Source organism: Podarcis raffonei, chromosome 6 (genome assembly GCF_027172205.1).
Source record: "Podarcis raffonei isolate rPodRaf1 chromosome 6, rPodRaf1.pri, whole genome shotgun sequence".
Classification (NCBI taxonomy): domain Eukaryota; kingdom Metazoa; phylum Chordata; class Lepidosauria; order Squamata; family Lacertidae; genus Podarcis; species Podarcis raffonei.
In genome coordinates, this window is record NC_070607.1 from 81,516,456 (window position 1) to 81,539,417 (window position 22,962).

The 22,962-nt window shown below is 41.5% G+C and overlaps 2 protein-coding genes across 8 annotated transcripts in view; one reads left to right on the forward strand and one right to left on the reverse strand.

Annotated features, from left to right (window-relative positions):
- Positions 1-16,062, forward strand: part of BCAS4 (breast carcinoma amplified sequence 4) — a 46,465-nt gene extending 30,403 nt beyond the window's left edge. For 2 of the 3 annotated variants that reach the window (XM_053394262.1, XM_053394265.1), the window contains exon 5: positions 7,086-7,292. In XM_053394262.1, the coding sequence (XP_053250237.1) occupies positions 7,086-7,265 (180 nt within the window). In that variant the 3' untranslated portion in view covers positions 7,266-7,292. Of the gene's footprint in view, positions 1-7,085; positions 7,293-15,382 lie in introns of those variants that run through there. The other variant, XM_053394264.1, reaches the window with a different exon arrangement.
- A 2,253-nt stretch (positions 16,063-18,315) lies between these two features.
- Positions 18,316-22,962, reverse strand: part of ADNP (activity dependent neuroprotector homeobox) — a 46,502-nt gene continuing 41,855 nt past the window's right edge. For all 5 annotated transcript variants that reach the window (XM_053394253.1, XM_053394252.1, XM_053394255.1 and 2 more), the window contains one exon: positions 18,316-22,524. In XM_053394253.1, the coding sequence (XP_053250228.1) occupies positions 19,387-22,524 (3,138 nt within the window). In that variant the 3' untranslated portion in view covers positions 18,316-19,386. The remainder of the gene's footprint in view (positions 22,525-22,962) is intronic.

A 22,962-nucleotide genomic window follows, 5' to 3' on the forward strand; every position in this document is an offset into this window, starting at 1 on the left:
ACCTATGCTTTGGCCTTAGAACATTTCTAACACATCCTCACCGGGGGCGTGGGGAGGTAATTTTCCCCCCTATTGCAGCATTGTAATTAGAGTATGCAATCACTCCCAATACAGAAATGCAGCAGGATTACCGCTTTCAGAGGAGGCTGTGTATCACCATGTAGAAATACAAGAGTGAAAATTGCCTTACACTGAGAGACCAAAGCTCAGTGCAGTCGTACCTTGGATCCTGAACGCCTTGCGAGTTGAACGTTTTGGCTCCTGAATGCCACAAAACAGGAAGTGAGTGTTCCGGATTGCGAACGTTCTTTGGAACCTGAACGGCTTACGTGGCTTCCGATTGGCTGCAGGAGCTTCCTGCAGCCAATCGGAAGCCACGCCTTGGTTTCCGATCGTTTTGGAAGTCGAGCGGACTTCCGGAATGGATTCTGTTCGACTTCCAAGGTACCACTGTATCATCTATACCGGCTGACAGCACATCACCACAATTTTAGAGAGAGTTCTTTCCCAGCCCTTGAACTTTCTGTGCTTTAGCACTGAGCTATTATCTTTCCTTAAAGGATGGGGGGCTCCTTTGAGGTGAGAATTACTTATTAGTTTGGATCCCAGGATAACTTAACTTCAGGAAGTTGACAGGAAAGGTTCCCATGCTCCATCTCACCAACCCCTAACCCTATGGATAAGGTATTTTGGGGGTCGTGAGTAGTTGCAGAGGGGAAGAGGAGACAGGAGACTTTCTTTCTTTGGGCTTCCTTAAATTAGCTTATCTTAAGATTTAAGCCAATGGCTTCCATTTTAAATCAGAAAAAAGGTGGCATGGCTTTTATCTTTGAGGAACATATTGATACGAGAAACTCACTTTGGGAGGCTATTTCTTTAAAATCTCACATAACGATATTTGTTGCCTGTTGCTGGTGAAGAATTGTGAATTTAATCTTGCTGGGGGTTTTAATTAAATTTTACATATTGTGAATCACCTTTGGTGAGGGCAAATTTTGTATTTGTGTGTCCCATGGTTTTCTATGAAAATGTTATACTTTAGTCTGGCTAGTGGTGAACAAATGGCTATGTATTGAATAAAATCATGTTTACATGGCCAAGTTTTCCATTTAGAAGATTTCCAATTTTTTTAAAAAACCCTTTATCAGTTGTTTAAAGTATTTTAATAGTCAGTACCTTGTGAAATTTATGAACAAAGGTTATGAAACTTATCATCTTCCTGGGAAGAAGGGTTCATTTTCAGTCTGGTTTTTTTTCCTTTCAAGACTTCTGTCTAGCACCCTTGCCTTTCATAATGATAAACAAGGATACTTTGCTGAATGGAGAAATGAGATTGCAATGTACAGAAGAGATGCAAGTGAGGAATTAAAAAAACTAGATGAGACATGAGAACATTCTCCAACTCAACATACCTAACAGAGATTTACTTGCTTTGGTTTTAACACCCCAGAATGTAAATATTTCTGCAGTCCTTTTGAACACCTACAAAATGGCAGCATGTTCCTCAATTCATAATCAAAAACTGCTATTACCCAAATTCTAAAAACAGCAACACATTCTTATGGACCTGTTTGGTAGGAAAAAGCCCCAAGGAAACCAGTTTGTTGATAAAGCTGCATGTTAGTTTTGTGTTCTTCTCCAAAGGTCCGTTTTATGTTTCCCTGTTGAAGGACTTTATATAATAAGATCAACCGACTCATGCCGCATGGAATACCTTGCGCAGTCTTAAAACCAGTGTTCTGCAAGGGGAGCAGGAAGAGTGTAACTCATTAAGGCCTGGCTAAACCAAGGCTCACGCTTTCAATAGCAGCAGGCCAGTCTTCTGCTTAAAAATGAATAAAACCTAGGCCTTCGATGGACATTTTCAAAGGGCAACTGCTTTCAAGGAAATAATTATTTCCGGTGAGCAGAAGCACTTATGTAAGTCTCCAGCGGCATGGCGAGAGGTGGGGTGTGTGCTGCTGCATCTGCTTTTGGCTGGGTAGGATTATGGCCATTTTCTGTAGGCTGCTAGCAGCTCTCTGGCTGTGATGTAATGGTGGTTGCAGCAAAGGTGCTGTTCTTCACTGTGGCCTATAGGAGTCATAACGTTTGGCCGATCTCTCGCCTGCCTCCCAACACAAGGCATTTTCGCTCCACTCTCAGCGCACCGCACCTCCCCCAACTCTCTCCACAGAGCTTTTCCCTGAGGCAAATTTCTTGCTGTCTGGAGTATCAAATATGCACAGGCACTCCCCCCCCCCTTTCTCTCTCTCTCCCTCCAAAGGATTTCCCAGTGTGGTGGTTGTAAGGCGCAAGCAATACCTTGAAAAGCCACTCAACTTTGCTCAGGTTCTCTTTTTTTCCCTGTGGTGTGGGTTTGTCTGCTTTGCTTCATTCAACTTTGTACATCTATACAAACAGTAGCTCCGCATAAGCTAGAAGCACTCTCTTGCCATTCCAGTTTTTTTTTCCTGTGGTGAAAATTCAACATGAGCAGATGGCAAGTATTAACACACAAAACGCAATCCTTGCCCCTAGACGCTGATTTTAACAATGATGTAGGCTTCTGTCATGGACTTGCAGCTAGTTAAGTAGTGTTTACAAGTTAATGAATTTGTTCCACTTGAAATATTTGATATGTGCTGAGGTTCGGCGATCAATGAGTCCTTGAGGAATAACAGAGTAGTGTGAAGTTTTGAAACCAGCTCCTCCCCCTCCTCTCAACGCATTCATTTGTCCACAATGTAAATTACCCACTTTTAATAAGGAGATGAAAATTAATAAGGGTGTGCAAAACCTGTTCCTTTTATTTCCACAGCCTTTTCTGCTTTCGTGTCACAATGGCATCACGCGATTGTGACACTTGTCCACAAAAGTGGCTATGCCGTTTTCACAAAGTAGATTTCAATCATTAATGTGCATCACATATGCTTGTCATGTTGCCCATTCAAAAACACAGCACTGTAATTTAATACAGATCTTTATCATTGTTAGCACTGCAGGTGCCGTTGACATAAATGCACAACAGCTTGCACGATGAAGCTGCCTCTTTTATTTTTTTCTTTCTTTTTTTACAGATCTGGTAATATTTGTAATACCTGCTGCCATTTGGGGAAAGTGGATGTGCAGTTTTTTTGTTCACCCCGAAATTGCAAATATTCACAGCATTCCAAAACACAATAAAAAATAGAGAGCAGCTGTGCATGGCTTCCTGTACCCTAAACTGTTATAAATCTTGCAGTGATTGGGCTCTTAGCAAATGCAGATTAAATACTATTATCATAACACGGCCCTGTATCTGGTGATGTGCTTTCTTATTTTTGATATGTTCAACTGACAAGTTCTAAACATGAAGGCACTGAATAGTGTACATTTTTATTGACCGGGCTAATGACAATCATATTTTGGAAATGTTTTATGGATGGTCCCATCACAAACTTTTCAGATATCAGGGATTTGGAAACATGGACTTCTTTGATGTTTGTCTCCTTTATTCTAGCTAGTTTTTATTCAAGAAGAAGTAGAAACAGTGCTCAGAAGCCTAGCCCCTAGTTTAAAAAGGGTGTGTTTCTCTTATATTCATACTTAAACTGAGGCAAACCTTTGACAAAACAGAGGGATGATATATGAAACACATGCTATTCATTATCTAGAAGAACAGGCAGGCAGTGGCCTACCATACAAAGACTTCTTTCTGGAAGAAAGTAATTGTTCATAGTTGGATGGGTAATTTTTTGAAAATGTCAACCTACAGACTCATCTTTCATTTTCATATATAGTTAACTTGTTCAATATCATTTTAAAGATAATTTTCCAAAGTTTCATTATCTGGCAAACAGTTTTTTCAAAATGGCGTTTTATACATGAGCAAAACAACCAGAAGCACGACCTGCAAGATGACTCTGAATTTCTCTGTTCCCTCCTCCTAAAGTTCAGTTAAATATCTCTCCAATGAAATAGAGAATAGGTTAATGACCCTTTATTGTATTGACAGTTTGCTTTCTCATGTGGTGAATATGACAAGATTTTTTTTTGTTAGGAGCACAATCAGCTGAACTTGGGAGAGTAAAACTTACTTTACTTGAGTGTTACATTAGTCACAAAAAACATACTCCCCCTACATCAAGAAATTAAAAGAAATATCTATATGTATATTATGTCAATAACCTTATTCTCTTCTTTGATTTTCTTGCCATTGAGAAAATGTGCAAACCACATTTGTTGTGACCAGCATGACACCACAATGGTGCAACTTAACACAGCATAAACGTGATGGCATGTGTGTCATGTAAACCTCTTTTTAGGATTGTCATATTTTCTTCCTTGAGAATTAAATAATGGTTAGGGGAGCAATCCTATGCACAAGCAACTAGTGAAAGGCAAGCTGGGGTAAGTTAAGGCAAAGTAAAGTACAGCAGACCCAAACTCTGTTCCATAGCAGGGCACAAGCCCAGCAGAAGGAAAGCAAGTGAGCCTTCAAAATAGTCTTCTACTTTGGGTTGCCAAGTCACATGGCTAAGCTGGGCAGGCTTGAGATGCAGCCTAAGTCACCACTCTCTGGTCCTGCGCCTGCCACACCCCTGAATGGCCACCTTTTGGGACTTAACACTGGCCTTGGCTCAGCCAGCTTCAACTTAGATGGCTGAGTCCTGATTAGCAAATTAAGCCAATGTATCTTTGGCTGAGCCAGGGTCAAGGACTTGATGCTGATGGAGATCCTCTGCATCCCAGTCTGCTCATTCCAGTAAATCTTGCCATAGGATTGTCCCCAAAGCCTATTATATGTACCATTCCATCAACGCAGAGCCTCTTTTGGAAAAAAAGAGACAGGTGCCTGCCTTCAAGAAACTTACAGTCTGAAAGACAAGTCAGACAAGGGAGGTGGGCATATGTTGTTGCTTTTTGAAGAAAGGTAATATAATTATGTGTTGATATACAGTTGTACCTTGGAAGTTGAACGGAATCCGTTCCGGAAGTCCGTTCGACTTCCAAAATGTTTGGAAAACAAAGCGTGGCTTCTGATTGGCTGCAGGAAGCTCCTGCAGCCAATTGGAAGCCCTGTCAGATGTTTGGGTTCCAAAGAACGTTCGCAAACCGGAACACTCACTTCCAGGTTTGTGGCTTTCGGGAGCCAAAATGTCTGAGTACCAAGGCGTTTGGGAGCCAAGGTACAACTGTATTTAGTAATAAGACTCCTTCTTTAGGTTAATTATCTGTTACTTCAACCTTGGTATGGGTTAGAAAAGTGTAAAATTTATATTTCTGTACTATTTATCCACCCGTTTTCTTGAAGCATGTAGAAGCTTCTACCAGCTTTCCCCCAGATGGATCAAGGAGGCAGGCTCATCTTGAATGGCTCTCCCTAGCCAAGGTGAATAGGTGGGATCCTGTAGAGAAGGAACCTTCTTGGCTTCATGGACCAGATCCCTAAAAGGATCTGCCTCCTGGACCAAAGTTGATGTCAAAATTCCATTCGCTCAGGCTTAAAGAGGGCAGAAAAGAAGGCTTTGGGATACATTAAGATCAAAGGAAGATCAGATTTAAGGGGAAGGGAAAAGACTTCCCCCCACAACCTTTGGTTTGGACACACCCTTTACGTTTTCTTTACCAGCTGATTGTTATCATTATGCATTTCCTGTGAACCAAACAAATGGCACAACTTGTATGTTTTTAATGTTGTACACCTCCCTGAGATCTTTTAATAAAGGACTGAATATAAATGGAAACAACAACAACAACCTAGATTGGTCAGAACTACAGTTGTTTTTAGCAGACTATTAAAGTCTAAAAACTTTCGCACGTACGTTCGCACGTATCATTACATTTCCTGCATGGATTGCAGGCCATTTTTTTACTGCACTGCAATCTAAGCTTTTGCACTAGTCGCTCTTAAGTAGCTCATTTCAAGTAATCGGGCGCTAATAGGCTATTTCAGAAGGGTTGTTGGTAGATGAACATTCCTGCTAACAGAAGCAGTTGAATATCCAAAGATCCCATCACCGCAATGGCAGCTTTGCTGCGCATTCTGCTCCGGTTGAGTGTTAAACCGCCTTTACTTCTTTGCCCTCGTGCAACTGCACTTAACCTGCAGAACACCGAGGCTTCTGTTGCCTCTAATTCGACAAGAAAGGTGTGTGCATTTTGTGTGCTTGTGTGTGTTCTCTCCTGGCCAGTAGGAGCGAAGCGTTCCTGGCCTGCCGGGAAAATTCTAGCTCTTTCTCTTTGCAGTTGCTGTGGCCAGCGGTTGCTATTACACAGTGCTTCACTGTAGTTTACCTAGCAGAGCTCAGCCTGCAGGAGTCGCCATGATTACTGCAGCTTCTCTTTCTGGCTGCCCATCCCCCATCCATGCTGCAGTGCCAGTTCTATGGTGAGAGAGAGAGAAAGAGTTTTCACATAGTCATACACAAGACTATTTTTATTCCCTCTTAGCTGGCTATGCTGTTGCCATGTTGAATGGGCTTTTTTCTACCCAGGATCTGTGCACCAATATCACCTCCCCCCCAAAAAAGTTATATGGACCCCTGGGGTGTGGGTTACAGCTGTTTAACCCTTTAATTGACAAACAGTTCTCCATTATTTCAAGGTCTGAGTTTTCTGCCTTTCTTGGGAACCAGGATGGTTTTGAGGCCACACACTGACCTTTTTGTATTACCCCCTCCCTTTTGGGTTCAAGTAGCAGAGCTTGTTTGCACAAGTGGCTCCTTTTCATAGTGGTGTAGCGCATGGTTTGTTTGTTTTTCATTTGAAGTTAGCATTTTTCCTGCATCTGAGTCCAGATTCTGGGCCATGCATTAATGTCTTATCTATAACTGGAGCGGGGATAGTAGCCTCCCTGAACTTCGTTTCCCCTCTGTGTGAAAATGTGGAGAATAGTGGCCTGCCTCCTGGTGCTGTTAACTGAGACTTTTCATTAATTGACTACCTCTGGTATCAGCTGGGAAACTGCAGCTCTGCAGCTGTCTGCCATTGTGGATACCACAGACACAGCAGTGGGTATAAGAATAGCCCTCCACCGGGGGGGGGGGACCATGCAGCAGATGGAGCATGTTAAAGCGCTTTTTGATTTGGACCTCAGCGTTTTCTTTTCTTCTTCCGTTCAGCGCAAGTGTGTCGTGTTCGGAGGCAGCGTTGCACAGTCTGTGTTAGAAACTAGAGCAAAACGCCCTTGCACAAAGCCCAGAGTGCCAGCAGATACAGACTGTCAAGTTGATCACAAACAGCAGATAGAAAACAAGCAGAGGCCCTCATTTAGACATGTCGCTTCTGGCAACGTCATATAGGAAAGCTTAGCTAAGTTCGTGGCTGAAAAGAGGGATCTTGAGCTGAGCAGAGGACCCTAATGTCATAAGGACTGCCAGATTGATTCCAAATTTCAGGTTTAGGGCTGTGTGTATTATATATATGTTTTGTGATTTCAAATATAGAATCTAGCATCTGGTGCCTTTATGGTTTCAGAGTAAACGTCTAGCCCTCAAAAGTCTAGAACTATGTGAGAAGTGTCTTCATGAAGGCTCCATAATTGCTATGGAGATGAGCTCAGTTCTGTGTGGTCAGGCAGTGGTTGGTGTTTTCCCTGGCACCTGTCTCCTGCCATGAGCCAATCTCTATGCCGCTATTTCACATTCCCTACCTCCAATACAGATATGAAGCCCCCCACTTTTTTCTCTCTGCTATGGGTGGAGGAGGATTTATATTTATTATTATTATTGGGGGGAAACCCTTTCTTTCCCATTTCCTCCCCCCATTCAAGCCTCATAAGGAAGTCAGGGGGTGTGACCCTTAGGAATTTAAAATCCCAAACTGTATATCTTCTAAACTCATATTCCAAGTAGAAAAGGGTCATTGATACAATTTAAAGAATATATCATTGTTTACTGTTCATAAAGACGTTATGCTTATTCAGGATGACTTGTTTAGCCTACCCTTGCTGTGAGTCTTAATACTATATACTATTAAAGTGTTGGGTGGTTGGTTATATATCCAAATTTACTGGGTGATGGAGATGCTCATAACCTGTTGATTTTTCTCCTCCAAGCACAAGTTTCTCCTGATTTTGCATGGCAGAAAGGGCTCAGGTTACAACTTGTGTCCAGTGCATTGGGCTTTAGCATGGCACCAAAATTCTCTTCCATGGCACCCACTTTCTGCCTATATCTGTGCCACCACTTTTTATATGTGCTGAAGTAAATCTGCGTTTCACTTTGCTAAGTACTCAGAAGGCCTCTTCTTGGCAGTTTGCCAACTCCCGAGCTGTTTGTGCCATTAGTCTCTGACTCCACCTACACTGAGGTTCTTTGTAGAATGCAGTTCATGGGCAATGGTTATACAGGCCCTTCAGAATCTGGAAACGTAGGAAGGAATTTTAACAATGCCTAGTCAAGGACCGAGCTACATGTTACTTTGGCAAATGCCTGATTCCAGACCTGCATTTTCTGAGATCATGTGGGGCCAGAGTATTGAACCCTTCTCCCTGCCTGCCCATGTTTTCTCTGCAAGTTGCTCTCCCCTGAGTTCACAACCAGCGACACTTTTTGATCTTTGGGCCTAGCTTAGGGGAGAAGGTAAGGTGGGGTGTGTATGTGTGAAAACAGCTGTGGAAGACACATTTGTAGAGAATTAGTCGTGAGCAGAAGTCACATGAAGCATCTCCCATCTGCTGATGCTTTCCTATAAATGTACTGCCACGTAGGGTTGGGAATCCCAAGGTTACCTTGGACTTATTTAAAATATTGATATCCCACCTTTCTGTCTGACAACAGGCTTCCAAACCAGCTGATAAAGGAAAATTAACTCAATATTAACACATTTTCCCTTTTTGAAGCCGGTGACTAATGAAGACACGGAGACAGATGCTGTAAGAATTCCCCTCTCCCGAATTCTTTGTTGTTTCTTACAAACTACTGTTGACTCGGAAAATCCAATGCAAAAGTGCTAGGAGTCTGACCCTCTAAACATAGAAATAGATGTTGGGTATGCATTCCTTTTGTATTAGTGTTTTTCGTTTTAAAAAGCCACTTGCCCCACAAACACAGATTGTGATATTGAAAGTATGGAATTGTTCTTCCTGATTGAGCTTTGGTCTTAAAACAGAAGTATGAGGAGAGTTATATGGTGAAGCAGATAATCTTGTCTAATCCTAGAATGGTGGTTATGTAGACAGCAAAACCTGCTGATTTTGTGCAGATCTTCTGTGATGTGGCCTCTCACCTTTTTTTAACAATTGGCCTAGCGCTGCTTGCTGTCACTTTGTGCTGTTAACAGACCTGCCTCTGCCAAGGTGCCCCATGTATGTTTTATTCTTTGCTTCTGTTGAGCAGCTATTAGACTGTGAACCCCAGGAGAAATAGGAACTAATCTTTCCAGCTGCTTGGACCTCAGTATGGATGTAACTTTGAAAATACGGTTCCCTTGTTAGTCTTATCGAGTGAGCACCAGTTCACTGTGATTGAATACAGTGTAGGTATTTTATCTTTGTTTCTCCATTTTCTTAGCTTCTCAAGAAGCAGTGTTTGGGAGTAGAGATGAACAAAATGGAAAGTGAAAGCTATTAAGTAGTGTATAGGCTCCTAGAAATGTTTCACACTTCGAGAACATGAGTATTTGTGGGCAAATAATCCTTTTATCTGCCTTAATTTAGCCTGGCACCAGAAGTCTAGGGGTCCTAAGACAGTTGGGCAACACCATGGCTGGCACACCAACATTAAAAAATCCCATCTGTCTGAATTGCCCCATGGTACTGTTTAACAAACTACTTTCCTATCAGAGTATCTTTAGAAAAAATACTAGTTTAGATTCAATGTCTCTTTGGAATGGTCTTCAAGAATACCACTCTCATGCCCTTCCTGACTGAACTTCTTAGCCCATAGATAACAATTTCATTGATACGTCCCAAGCAAATTGTCTCATAGCAGAAGGTATGAAAGATTTCAACAGTTTGGTGTTTATGGGTTATAGGCAAGCTTGGAAGACAGTGGATTCCTAGTTGACAGTTCCAGAATGTGTGGATAATATATACTAACCCACCACTGCTTGAACAGTATCAACGGAGAGTGCATTGCAGAGGTAACCCTCGATTATACAAACTTGGATAGTAATTTATGGGATGGTGATATGTTATTAATAATAATAATTCAATTTATATGCTGCCCTATACCCAGAGATCTCATTTATTCTATAAATAAATAAATCTGCCATAGAAGCTTTAGCTGAGGGTTGGGCTAGATCACCATTGGTTCCCTTCCAACTCTACAATTCTATGAAATAATAATAATAAAAAAGATACAAGGAATGGCTTTTACAATGGCCCATATAGTGTAATATTGACTCTGCTGGCTATCAGCAACATTGGCATCTCAGGCAAAAGTACCTCTCTCCCTCCCCCCCCCCAAAAAAATGCCTGGTGGTAAAAGTGTGAATTCTGCCCCTCATGGCTGCTGGACTAGCAGGGGGCCTGGACTGCAAGCTTCCATGTTATTTTTAAAAAGGTGAAGTCAGTAGGCTTAGGGGAAGATTCAAAGGAAAATGTGAATGATTTGTGTGAGATGAGTTAGGCTGGCTGATCCCACCTTTCATTCTTTTTAGCTAATGGATGCTTGGACACCAGGTGGTTGGAATGCCTGGGATATTAAAGAGCTGCTGTTTCCCCATCAAGTACAATTTTTTATTTCCTGGTTCTGGCTCATTTTCTTCCCTTTGAAATCTCTGCAGTTTAAAGATCTACTATTTCCCCTCATCTTCCTTTGCCCTTTAGCAGGACTTACTCCCAGATAAGTGGGTACAGCATTGAGGTCTCGGCTTTCTTGTAAGGGGCAAAAGGGTTCAGTATTACTACAAAGCAGAACTTATAGTTCTAAAGTTATGCTATAAAGAAAGGCATATAATATTAATAATTCTAACAAAAAAAATTAATGTAACATTTTAAAAATCCTATGGCCTTGACACTGGAAAAGTAGGAGTAGCTTTTATTTTTTTAGCAAGCTATTAGGAAATATGTTGATCAGATGTGCTTTTCTTTCCTCTATTTTACCAGTAAAGGGCGAATAGTAAAAACTAAAAAGCAGAGTGTTTTGTTTTCCTTGGTCTCCCAACACCAGTGACTGGCCTAAGGTGACTCCTCTTAGGAATCAGTCTCCTGCGCACACCAACCTGGGAATAAGCTCAGCTGAATACAAGTGGGACTTGTGCATCTTAGTAAACACACAATAACCAGGTCAGATTAAGTTTGCTTGAAGTCTTGGAGCTTCATGGGTGGAGGGTAAAAAAACACTCCCTAGTAACAAAGAAGCATCTGTCTGGTTAAAAGGACTAAAATTAGATGCCTGTGATACAGAGTGCAGGCATAACCAGTTCTACTCAGGAGTAAATCCTGTTGAAGCTAGTGGCGCTTCCTCCCAGTTAAGCGGGGCTAGAATTGCAGCCATTGTATGCCTCCTCCTGTTATGAGAGTTGGTGGCTGGTTCATGGCAGAAAGTTTAGAATGTGAAACTGTGTTTGCTCACTGTTGTTTCTCAAGGTTGACAAGCTGGTTTTTAGTTGTGCTCTGCTGTACAGTATCACAAGTGGAATGTAGCAATCAGGAGGGGATGTGTGCTAATTTACCTGGCTTTGTTTTTTTATTTCTGGTGTCTCAGCACCTTTTTTGCCTGTGGATACTATATCACACATATACAGTTATTTAAAAAAAGTGTATTACCAGGTTGCCCAAATGGTTTGTTGCTTTTTCTCTTTACTTGTTCTTTGCATTTTTTAGGGTGGAAAGCAGGGCTCCTGAGCCTTTAGCAGCAGTGTGGCAAGCACAAATTAGGCAAAGAGAACCTTTTCTGGTATGGAAATCAAATTATGGGGATTCACCTGTCAACATTGTGTCTACCAAAGCAGTTCCTTCTGTGTGGCCCAGCTCCACCCGCAGAGGAGGGTGCAAATTTGCATATGGCAAATAATATGCAAATCTGTGTCATTTGTGAATGCAGAAAATGCAATCCATGTACAGTGTACTGGGCCCAGAAAAGCCTTTTGGCACTCATTCTACCAGTTAGCTTACCTTACATGAATGAGGGTGGGAACAACCGACCCTCTAGATTTTGGACTACAATTCCCATCATCTATCCCTGACCATTGGCTGCGCTGGCTGATGAAATGCCAGCAACAGAGGGAGGAGTCACCTGTAGGCCAGTGCTGCTTTGAGATGGATAGGTAACAAAATGCATCCATTCCCTTCAACTTGCTAGAATAGGGAAGCTGGACCAGCAGAATTAAACTATGGTTAACTGGTAACCTTAATGCTTTAATGAAAGGAACGATGTGATCTTTAGGCAATAAGGGGGATAGTGCCCAATCTTGTTAGCTGTTTGAAAACAAAAACAGCATTATAAAGGAAAAAGAAACTTATTCCAACCTATGGCTCAGCTCCTGAGTAGCAGTACTGCTGCTTTCAGAGAGAATGGCCAGCTTGCTTTGAAGAGGAGGGAGCCTGGTAGCTGCTCGTCATCTCTATTTTCTTCACTTCAGAAGCCACACAGGGCTACCTGTCCTTTCCATCTTGTTCTGATCTGAGCTGCTGCCCTTTGGGTGCAGACACTGGTCACACTCCAAACTTGGGCCTCCGGAGGGGAAGGGGAAGTGTGCTGGCATTCTTTATCACATTTAATTAAGGCTCAGTACTGCAGAGGTGTTCTTTCCACATTTTTGATCCAGCACCTCAGTGAGAAGGAGGGCTGCATGGAAGGGAAAAAGCCGAGACCAGCAATCCTCCCGTGCACTTGCTGACTCTGAGTCACCAAGAGAAAACGTCAGGAGGAAGCCACTAGATGCTGGTTTCAGTGCTGATGTGCAACAGCCTCCACTGTGCTGTGGCGCGATGCCATTTTGAGGCTGATGAGCCAGGGGTGGGGGTGTTGGCTCTCAAACTGTGTGACGGAGATGTGGCACTATCAGTTAAACCTCCTCTGCAGCATTTCAGGGAGGCTCTGTGCAATGATGGGAAGTGCAGCCATGCAATGCAAAAGGCAGGTTGCCGTGACGGAGCACCTTTGCCTCACCACGGATGCAAAAACTGGAGATCAGCAAAGAGCTGCAAGGGAACTGCAGTGCTCACCAGCCTTTTTGGCTCTGGTGCCAGCCCCTTGCCTTCCTGCGCCGGGTTGAAGGTTTCTTGCCAAGCACGAGAAACTAACTATACCAGAAGGCGGCCATCTGAATTCAGGAACGCGCTCAGGCTTTGGAGGTGCAACCAAACATAGCCAGTGTCTCTGTCAGAAAGGGTCTCTCTCTCTGATGCACAAATGAAATAAAGCTACCTGCTGGCCTGGGCACTTAGAGGTGAGGTCTTTGGTGTCACTTTGCTACAATGGAGATACTTCATGTTAAAACTGTCCCACTCTGGAACCACTGGAGAAAAGGCCATTAACGGTTTCCCTTGTAAGGTTAGGGAATGTTATTCAAGCAGTCGCCTACCTTGCCACAGCTACGATTTCCTTACTACAGTGGGTCAAGTTTGATATCAATCTGTTCCAACTTTATAGCTGAATCAAATGCCTTAAATTCCACCGAGATGTGTAATCATTATGGACCTCTGGCTCTTAGGAGAGTGCTTCTGCATGGCTAAATGGAATTTATTTTTTTTCTTCATGATAATAAAATAAGGATTTTTTTAATTATACAGGTCTAGGATTTGTGGTGGTCTCCACCGACCTAGGGTGATGGGAATGGCGAAGTGAAATTCAGAATGAATTGCATTTTAAAAATATGTGTATTGGGGGGGGGAATGCTAAGGGTTCTTGTAGAGGAAGCCATCAGTAACTAAAAGTTGAAGAGGAGACAGTAAAGCTACAAAGGCCTTGTTGACTATTCATTCCTTTCCCCCTGCCCAGTTTCTGGAGGAGGAGATTAAGAATAGAAGACCCTCCTAATAGGCTTTCACTGACAGCTGGCAGTATAGCAGATTTCACTACCTGGTGCCTCAGTTCTCTTGTCCTCAAGTATCTTGTTAAGCTTCTTTCTTGGACTGAAGTTTCATAAAGTCTGAAAGCTGTAATGCTGAATCTAATTACTAGAAAGTCCAGCAAAACACAATTTGACTTATTTCCAGGTAAACATGCCTAAAAATGTGCTTTCAGACTCACATTTGCTATTTGAGCAGTGCACAAGAATTAGGAATCCCCCTCATCCTGTCAATCCAGAACCAGCCCCCTTCTAAACAGACTTACCCATCCTTTCAGTTTTATATGTAAATGAAAGCTGAAGAGTTTTGAGTTATTATAGAACAGAACAGAAACTTGCTTTTCTTTTCCTTCAGAGGCAGATAGTGCTGGGCACAAGCAACTGGGGAAGGCTATTGCCTTCATGCCCTGCTTGTGAGCTCAGTATTTGACTGGCCACATTTTGGGGGGGGGGGGACTTTAGGTTATATTAGTTTCGTCTGATGAAGCTTGGTACTGTGACAAGGATGCAGATGTCCCACAGGCCAAGATCAGAAAGTCATTAATTCCAAAGGGCCAGACTGAAATAAGGATGCATTGACCTGCATCTTCCTGCCAGCAGTCAGTCCAGGCCTCACATGGTCCAGTTTGGGTATGTGGTTTTTTTTGGGGGGGGGGAGGAGGAGGGAATTAAGAGGAGTATTTCATTCTGCTTCCAAGTCTGTCGGTGGGGCCATTAGAATCCAAAAAACCCATGTTTGCCAAGCTAATACACACTCTGCTTGCACCTGCCAGTTCTCTAGCAATCACTTCCCCCAAGTTACTTGCCTAAAAGCCAGAAAGGTCTTTCACTCACAGAAAGACTTCAGTGTTAATTTACTGTTTAAATGCTAGCACAGAATTGGAACAAAGACCCGAGAGCTTAAATGTATTGAGTGTGATACATTTACAAAACAAAAGCTTCAAATGGTACAACATAACTTGATACACCTGCAGATTAAGAGGTAGGGCTGATACAAAGCAAAGGCAGCAAGATTTGAGGTGTTTGAAGGACTTGCCACCAGGATAGGTGCCATCTTCTTCTGCACCAAATCAAACATAAGATTACTTGATTTTCAGTAATTTAACAAAAGTTCAAGAGGTAATTCAGTCACAAAATTGGTTCTTCCCATGACCAGTAAAATCTGCAGGCAACTCAAGCTTAGACCTGTATCAACTTTCGTTTGGATCTCATGCTGCTAACAGAGCTAGAGCTTGGGGGGGGGGGTTTAAAACAATTTTTACCATTAGTTTGTTGCAGCAATTTGAAATATTCAGAATTCCCAAATTTATTTTTGATGCTCAGAAGACCACTTCCACTTAGATATTATGTAGAATATACATTTAAATTTGATTTAATCTGTTAATTAGGAGCAATTTAATTAAAATCTAATTCTTTGGCGACCAGCTGAGGGAGAACTAATGTCTTTCTTCTTTTTCAGAAACATGCCACAGCTTCGCAGCACACTTACAGCCTGCCAGAACTCTACAGAACTGAAGATTATTTTCCTATCAAATATATAGGCAGCAAGTACCAGAACCACTAAGGCTGCATTTAATCGTCTCTAGCATTTGAGAGAACTTGATCCGAACAGCTACAGGGATAGAGTAAAATAGATGTTAGACCAAAGAAGGGAAGAGTGGTAATATTTCTGCCTTTTTATCTTTCCCATGAGGGAGAAACTAATCCCCAGATTTGCTGGTTTCCAAGTATTGATGGCCCTTGCGCTATGACAAAAAACTTTATACAGTCTTGTTGCTTTGCTTCCATTTGGCATTTGAGACAGGTTTATGTAAACAAAGCAGGAATAGCACATTTAAGATGTCAAAATTGGATGAAACTTACTTACCTTAAGTACCATGGATTGCAGCAAGAAGCTATTTTCCTACTCTGTGCCTAACTGCTGCAATCTTTCATTTATACCAAGGCTGTTGCAGTGTAGAAATCCAATTTTGAAAGTTGCCTAATAAAGTGGCACAATCTTACTTACCTCCCCCCTTCCAAATAGCACATATTCTTCTGAAGTATAACTTGAATGGTTTAGTTCTGGAAAATGCTTGTTATTGAACCACAGCATGTTCAAAACACGCAAATTAAAATACGTAATGCGCACTAAAGAGACCATTGCATCCAGTGTCTTATTTTTGAGGCATGAACCTTTGGTTACAAGCTCAACCACAAAGGTATAAGCGATCAGAAGCAGTACATATAAGCCATATGAGGCAGACTCCCCCATATGAAACAGGGTACTGCTCAGGCAGAATCCACACAACAGCAGATCCCAGTGTAGATCTCTATTCCTGATACAGATCTTCACTCACCCTTCTTCCTGGCAGGCAGGAGGGCACCATTTTGTGGTTTGCCTCAGCTGCCAAGATGTCTTGGGCCAGCTCTCCATTAAATGCGATTTTAAAGCATTTTCTGACCCCTCTATACAAAGTACTTCCCTAAAAGGGATGAAATGAATTAACACTCATTTTAACAAAGGCAGTTGATCAGCACATGGACTTTGTGTGTATGGTTCTGCCTCTACTGAAATGAATGGCACTTCTGGGATGCCTAAATTCTGTCATGCAGCTAAGAACAAGCTCTGTGTATCTGTATTTATACAGTGTATGTACACAACTGTTGCTGCAGATGTTGCGATTACAGGAGCTCATACTTTTAAGATCTTCCAGCTCTTTCCATTGGTTTTGCTCACAACAGCAATGGACTGTTTAGAACATTTAAGACATGCACAACTAACGATGCACATTGACACAACTATTATTAGTTTCTGGAGATGTAGATTTTAGACTGCAGAAGTAAACAACTGTATCCTTTCGAGTAAATTGATCAATACTGAAGGCTATATTAAAAATATATGATCAGACTGCTGCAATCTATTGATTTTCATGAATGCAATATAAAATGAAAGCAATCTTGCTCATCCAAGGTTACCCAAGAGGGCTCACAAAAATGTCTTTAGAACCATGTTGCCTACATCTGACAGAACACCTGGCTTCTTATTATACTATCATGTGCACAAAATAAAAAACCTAGTGTGAAAATTTAAAATCTTTTTTTGACATTGGTGCTGCATTACACACTCACAAATTATGCTGCAGTTGTGAAGCAGTTATGGCATAAACCAAAAATGAAACACAGAAAAGGAGTAGGTCCTGTTTAAGTAGTTTAGAACCTATGAAATGTTATGCAAGTACATGGAATACATTCTATTAGCATATGGAATGCTGACACATTAGGGAGAACTCTAGCAAAAAGGATTTGGTTTTTTTGTAAAAAGGTTAAGGAGGAATGAATACGAACAGTACCTGCTTCAAGGGCACCAGTGCAAGTATTAGACTTTTATGTCCATGGCAGGCTGTGGCCTGGAATATCAAGTTGGACCTAATTGCTTTGTGGTCGACTCCAAATACCTGATTAACTGACTGCCAGGAACTGACAGCTTGTCTAATACCTGATTATATCTGTGACTAGTAGGAAAAAAACTTGCAAATATACAGACTAACTTACCCTCCTCTGCAAAAGTAGTCGTCAATATATATCACCAGAACGTTTGTAAGGTTTCTTGTGAGCTTTTGCCTTATGAGTCCACCACTATCAGTTGCCCAGGTTGTATTCTTGCCGCTTCCTGCTAGAACAAGATGCATCCTTGACTCCAGGCACATCGCAGCACAATGAAGCAAAACTATGATGTTTTAAAAGCTTTCCGCACAAGTGAGGTCTTAGAAGAAGGGGAAAACATTTACATTTTTCAGTAACTGAGAAAATGAGTAAGCTGTGTCACTTGAACAGAATGGTCTCTGTACAAACTGGGATGTTGGAGTATTTTTTTTCCTATGCCTATCATTAGGGGAAAATACATATCATTACGTATTCACTCCTAGTATGGAATAAGATGCCCCTGGTATATTACTTTTAACATGATAAATGCTGATAAATGCATGAATTATATTAGAAATATGTGATATATGAACACATTCCAAAGTTACAATGTTCACTACTACCTTAATTTATCCTCATGTTGCTCATCTGCCCCATCTTTAAGTATACATTTAACTTCCCCACAGAAAGCAATGGGACTTTAAAATGCTCAACTTTAAATTGGCTGTGCTGCATATTTGCACATCAGTTAACCTATATAGTCTTTTACATTTGTATTTGTCTATTATTTGATTGAGGCTCCATAGGATTTGTTTTCATATAGGCCACCTATTGTGATTTGTATGAGACTGCTCCAGCAGAAATCTTTCGTTTTCTCAAGGCATCATCATCCAAGATTGCTTCCTTTCAACAAAAGCCAACATAATGAAGCAGAGTTTTTAGAATGAGGGATGCAGACCTTGTAATAAAGCAAATGTTTACATTAAGCACAATACAGCAATTTATTTAGATGCTTAAATGAATACAAAGGGGAAATAAAGATCACAAATTATCCATACTACAACAATGTGTCATATATTAGATGGTATAAATGAATACAACACCATGTTGGTGTTAACTAAAGATAAAACTAAATATCCAAAAATGCAGCACTCATTTCCGTATGCTGCTTTAACACAGTACACTTTTATACAGATCTAAAAGGTGTCAAAATTAGTAGCTGCAAACTTGTTTCTTGCATGTGATTTTTTTTTTTTAGCTTAAAAGATTTCAGAAAATGGCTCTGAAATACATAGTCATCAGTTGTAATGTCAAGGATATTCAAGAACAAGAAAATTCTATAATACAATAGAGTCCAGATATACTTTTATGTTGCTGGCCTCTGTTTTGAGATTGTACAAGGTTATGTGCAAAAACTAAGTCTGTCAAAATTCTTACTATAGCAGTTTCAAGCTTTTTGCTAGGTAAACTAGATACAGCATTTATTACACAGCAGGGCAACACTAAAAAAAAGGAAAAAAGAACCAAATCTATGATGGGTACACAAGAACAATAGCATAAGCATCACTTGAATAGGTCTAAAAGACTGTACAAATATACATTTCAACTATTCAGAATGATACATGAAAAAAAACAATTTCCCCAGAGTCCTACTATACACATTGAATTGGTAGCTCATATGTTGGCCCTAAAACTACCATGTGAAAAAGGGTAATGTTTAAAAAGACATACAGCTGAACATATACAGAGTGAAATATGTTGAAAATGCCAATAAAATAAAACCTTTGCTTTTCTTCAGTGAGCAACTGGAAGCCACCAACATATCCATTTTCACATTAAGTTACTGTGCTCGTCACAGCAGATACTCTCAAGTGAGATTTGCCAACAGCATACTTTGAAATAAGAACTGGAATCGGTGTGGCAGCCTCGCAGCCACTAACCAGGTGACCTTGCATTCAAAAGGCAGTACCAGTTTACAATGAACTTAGCAGTCGTTCTGAAATGAAAATGTTTAGACGGTTGTCAAGTGGAAGATATGGAGTCTCGAGTTTTAACAGCTTATGCTTGCTGACTACTCAGCTCTACCCCAGTTAGGGTGCTGTGCATCGATTCCGTAACCCCATCAGTCACACTGTCAAACTGTTCTCCGTCCTCGCTGTCAATTGTGCTGTTCTGCCACTCCATCTGCTGATTTGACAAGCTCTCTTCGATTTCTGTTGCATTTTTCCACTGTGACTGGTCCTTGGACCAAAACTCGCCCACTTTTCCATAGGAACTATTCTTCCACTTTGACTGTTCTTCGTCACTCTCAGAGGCGGCACCTTTAGTTTCTGCAACTGGTTTACTATTAGTAGCATCTTCACTTTGGGATGATTCATCCGTCCACGTTTCTGGTTTCACTTCAGATGTATTATCTTCAAAGTCAGACACTTGCTGAGAACCAGGTACGCTTTCAGATGGCGATGCTTCTACTTTCCATTCAATGGGATCATCTTGGTCTTCTTGGTCACCTTCACTGTCTGAACCTTCAGCTACCAGCTTTGTTGGTTCTTCTGCAGAGCTACTCTCCTTGTATTTTGGGTCTCCATCCTCCTTTTGGTCTATTTTTTCTGGAGACTCCAAAGTGGCTTCTTCAGTTGTCTCCTTAGATATGCTTTCATCCGGTGTCTCATTTATACTATTAATAGATGTTTTGCGACCAGAGTTAGACACAGATTCTGCAAATGGACTATTGCTTTCGTTGAACTCCTGTTCTATGTTCTCAAAACTGTCTGAGGAACTTTCATTATCTTTCTCTAGATTTATCTTTTTATCAACAGTTTTGCTAGGGTTGACTCTGGAATTCTCTTCGTCGTGGTTCTCAAACAACCACTCGGCATCAAAATCCATTTCGTGTTTAACCTTGTTCAGTTCTTTCATGTTGAAACCTAGCAAGACACCCAGTTTATACCTTTCACAATCTCTAACGCATTTCTTTCTTTTGTTGCTGAAGTGTGAAGCAATGTCGGATTTCCAAAGCCAGAGACTAGCAGCTAACTTTTCAATCTCCCTCCGACTGGGATACGGTTGCTTATTGAAATACTTGGTGAGAAATGTTTTTCTAGCTTCGTAAGAATCATCTTCATGACCCTTGGGATCTAAAGCCAGCACTACAGGTTCTTCAGGCTTCTCCTCAAAGACGGAAGGGGAATCGTCATCATCCATTTTTCTTTTCTTCAGCAGAGAGAATTCCATGTGTTCATAGGTACGTTTCACAGGTCCTGCACCTGGAGACTGATTTAGTCGGGAGGGAACATTACCTTTGTCTTGACCGTTCTGAGTCTTCCCCACACCCCTGCAGTGGACAAGGTGCAGGGTTATAGTTGAGGCAGTCATGTTACTCGTGTACACTCCAAGGCAATGAATACATTTATACGTAAGCTTTTTCTCTACTGGATGAACTGTTTGAATAACTTGATGTCTCTCCCTTAAGTGATGGGCCAGAGCATCAGAAATGGGTCCTTTCAGGATTGAAAAGCACAAAGGGCAAAGGGTTTTCCCCACATCTTTTTTGTAGGGGACTGCCGCTTGAGGAGAACTTTTTACAGGTACATCTGTCTTCTCCTGAATTTTTGGCTGTGGTTTTGGAGGAACTGGAGCAGTATTTTGAGCATGGTAAGCAACGGATTCGGCAGGGGCATCTCTCAAGTTGTAGGTAGTTACAAGCAAGTGTATATTGGTGTGGCTACCCTGCTGCAACGTCAAATCAAACGTTAACGTGGAATCAGTTTTGGGCCCCATTTCTTCATCGACATGAACCATTCGCATGTGAGCAGCCATCTTCTCAACATCGTTGAACGTTGAGCGGCAGTAGGGACAGGATAGACCATGGATTAACATGTGGTTGAGCAGCGTGTCAGTAGGTAAGTAGCGATTACAGTATAAACATTTGCTAGTAAAATTATGTATTTTCATGATGTAGTTAGCAACTGCGGGCACCTTTTCGGCCTTGTGCTCTTTCTCAAAATGAACACTGTACACGTTTTCAGGGAAGAGCTCATTGCAGATTGTACAAATCTTCCATTTCTGAGTTGATGAAGTATTGGCAGAAGTGGTACATATAGGGCCAACGGCAAGAGGCTTGGGTGTGGACTGGGATAATATTCTGGATGCTGCCTGAGACTGACCTAATGATGTTGATTTCAGTGACCCTGATGAAAGTGAAGATGAGTTGGCAGACGAAAGAGAGTACCTTGCTGTAGCCTGCGATCTTGGTTCCCCTCCAAGAGGGTAAGGTCGCCCGTTTCCACTTGGGGAATACTGCTTCATTGATTGAGACTGCTGGGATAGGGAAACTGGAGAACTACCTGTTAAACTTAGCCTTCCTCCCGTGTGACCAACGTAACTTGGCGGTACCGATTTCACACCATAGTTGTTCGGTTGCAAATGAACGTTGGACATCATATTTACTCCTCCAGAATTTAACGTAGGCTTTGGTATATTCAGTCGATTCATCATTTGCTGTGATGGAAGAGACCGGACATTTCCAGGGGACAGGGCACCCATCCTCTGAGGAAGTCCCATAGGCTTTTTATCCTGTGGTTTTGGAGCAATTAGCATTAAAGGTTTGGATCTTGGAACTACCACATTTGTATGCCCTATCATTGCTGTCACTTGGTATCCTATACGCTCGTGGTCTTCAATAACATGCTGTACTAAAGCTTCATACGACTTCGGCATAAAAAGGCAGCGTTTGCAGTGAATCATGCCCTCTTCTCGGGAACTTAAGGGTACAATCCCATTGAGTGACTTCTCACTTCCCTTTGCTATATAAGGTGCAGCAACATGCTGAAAATGTTCCCTGTAAATGTGCTTTCTAACTATTTCGTAGAGAGGATCTCGGTAAGTGCACTTCTTACAGTAATAAACAGCTTGTTCTACACTGTCAGCCTGCTTAGGTTTAAGGCTATCATGCTTGTTTTTATCTTTAAAAGTGCTGATGCCTCCACTTGGTGTATTGGCATTTGGAGCATGAAATATTTTAATATGCGTTTCCAAAGTCTTTTTGTCTGCATTGAAAGTACAGTAGGGACAATTGAGAAGGATCCTGTTTTCAAAGTCTTCACTATGAACATTCCGGAAGTGACTTTTGTAGGCAGAAAAGAACTTTGAGGAAAATGGACATGCACTGCAGCAAAAGGGTTTTGTCCGATAGTCCTTAAAAACAAAACAAAAAAGAAACTTAAGTATCAGAAAAACTGCATTTGATTTGCATTCCCTTTCCTAATCCTTCTGACTCAATGGATCACAGCCTCAAGGCAAACTTATGAAACTATCACCCATTTAACACTCTTTTTTTTTGTAAGCTAGCAAAAATCAGGCAATTCATAGAAAGTCTTTAAGAAAGAAGACTAGTTCGAGACCACAGATAAATACATCTTCCTTATTTTTGATCATTCAGCCCCTGCAAATCAAGCATTACAAACCAAGACAGCTGCCTGTTTAAGACGTAATAGGAAGCCATGGGTTGTATCCTATGCTGGTGCTACTCAGAGTAGACCCACTGAAATTAATGAACCTAAGTTAGCCATGTCCATTAACTTCAATGGGTCTACTCTGAGTAGGGCTAGCATATGCTACAAACCATGGTTTACC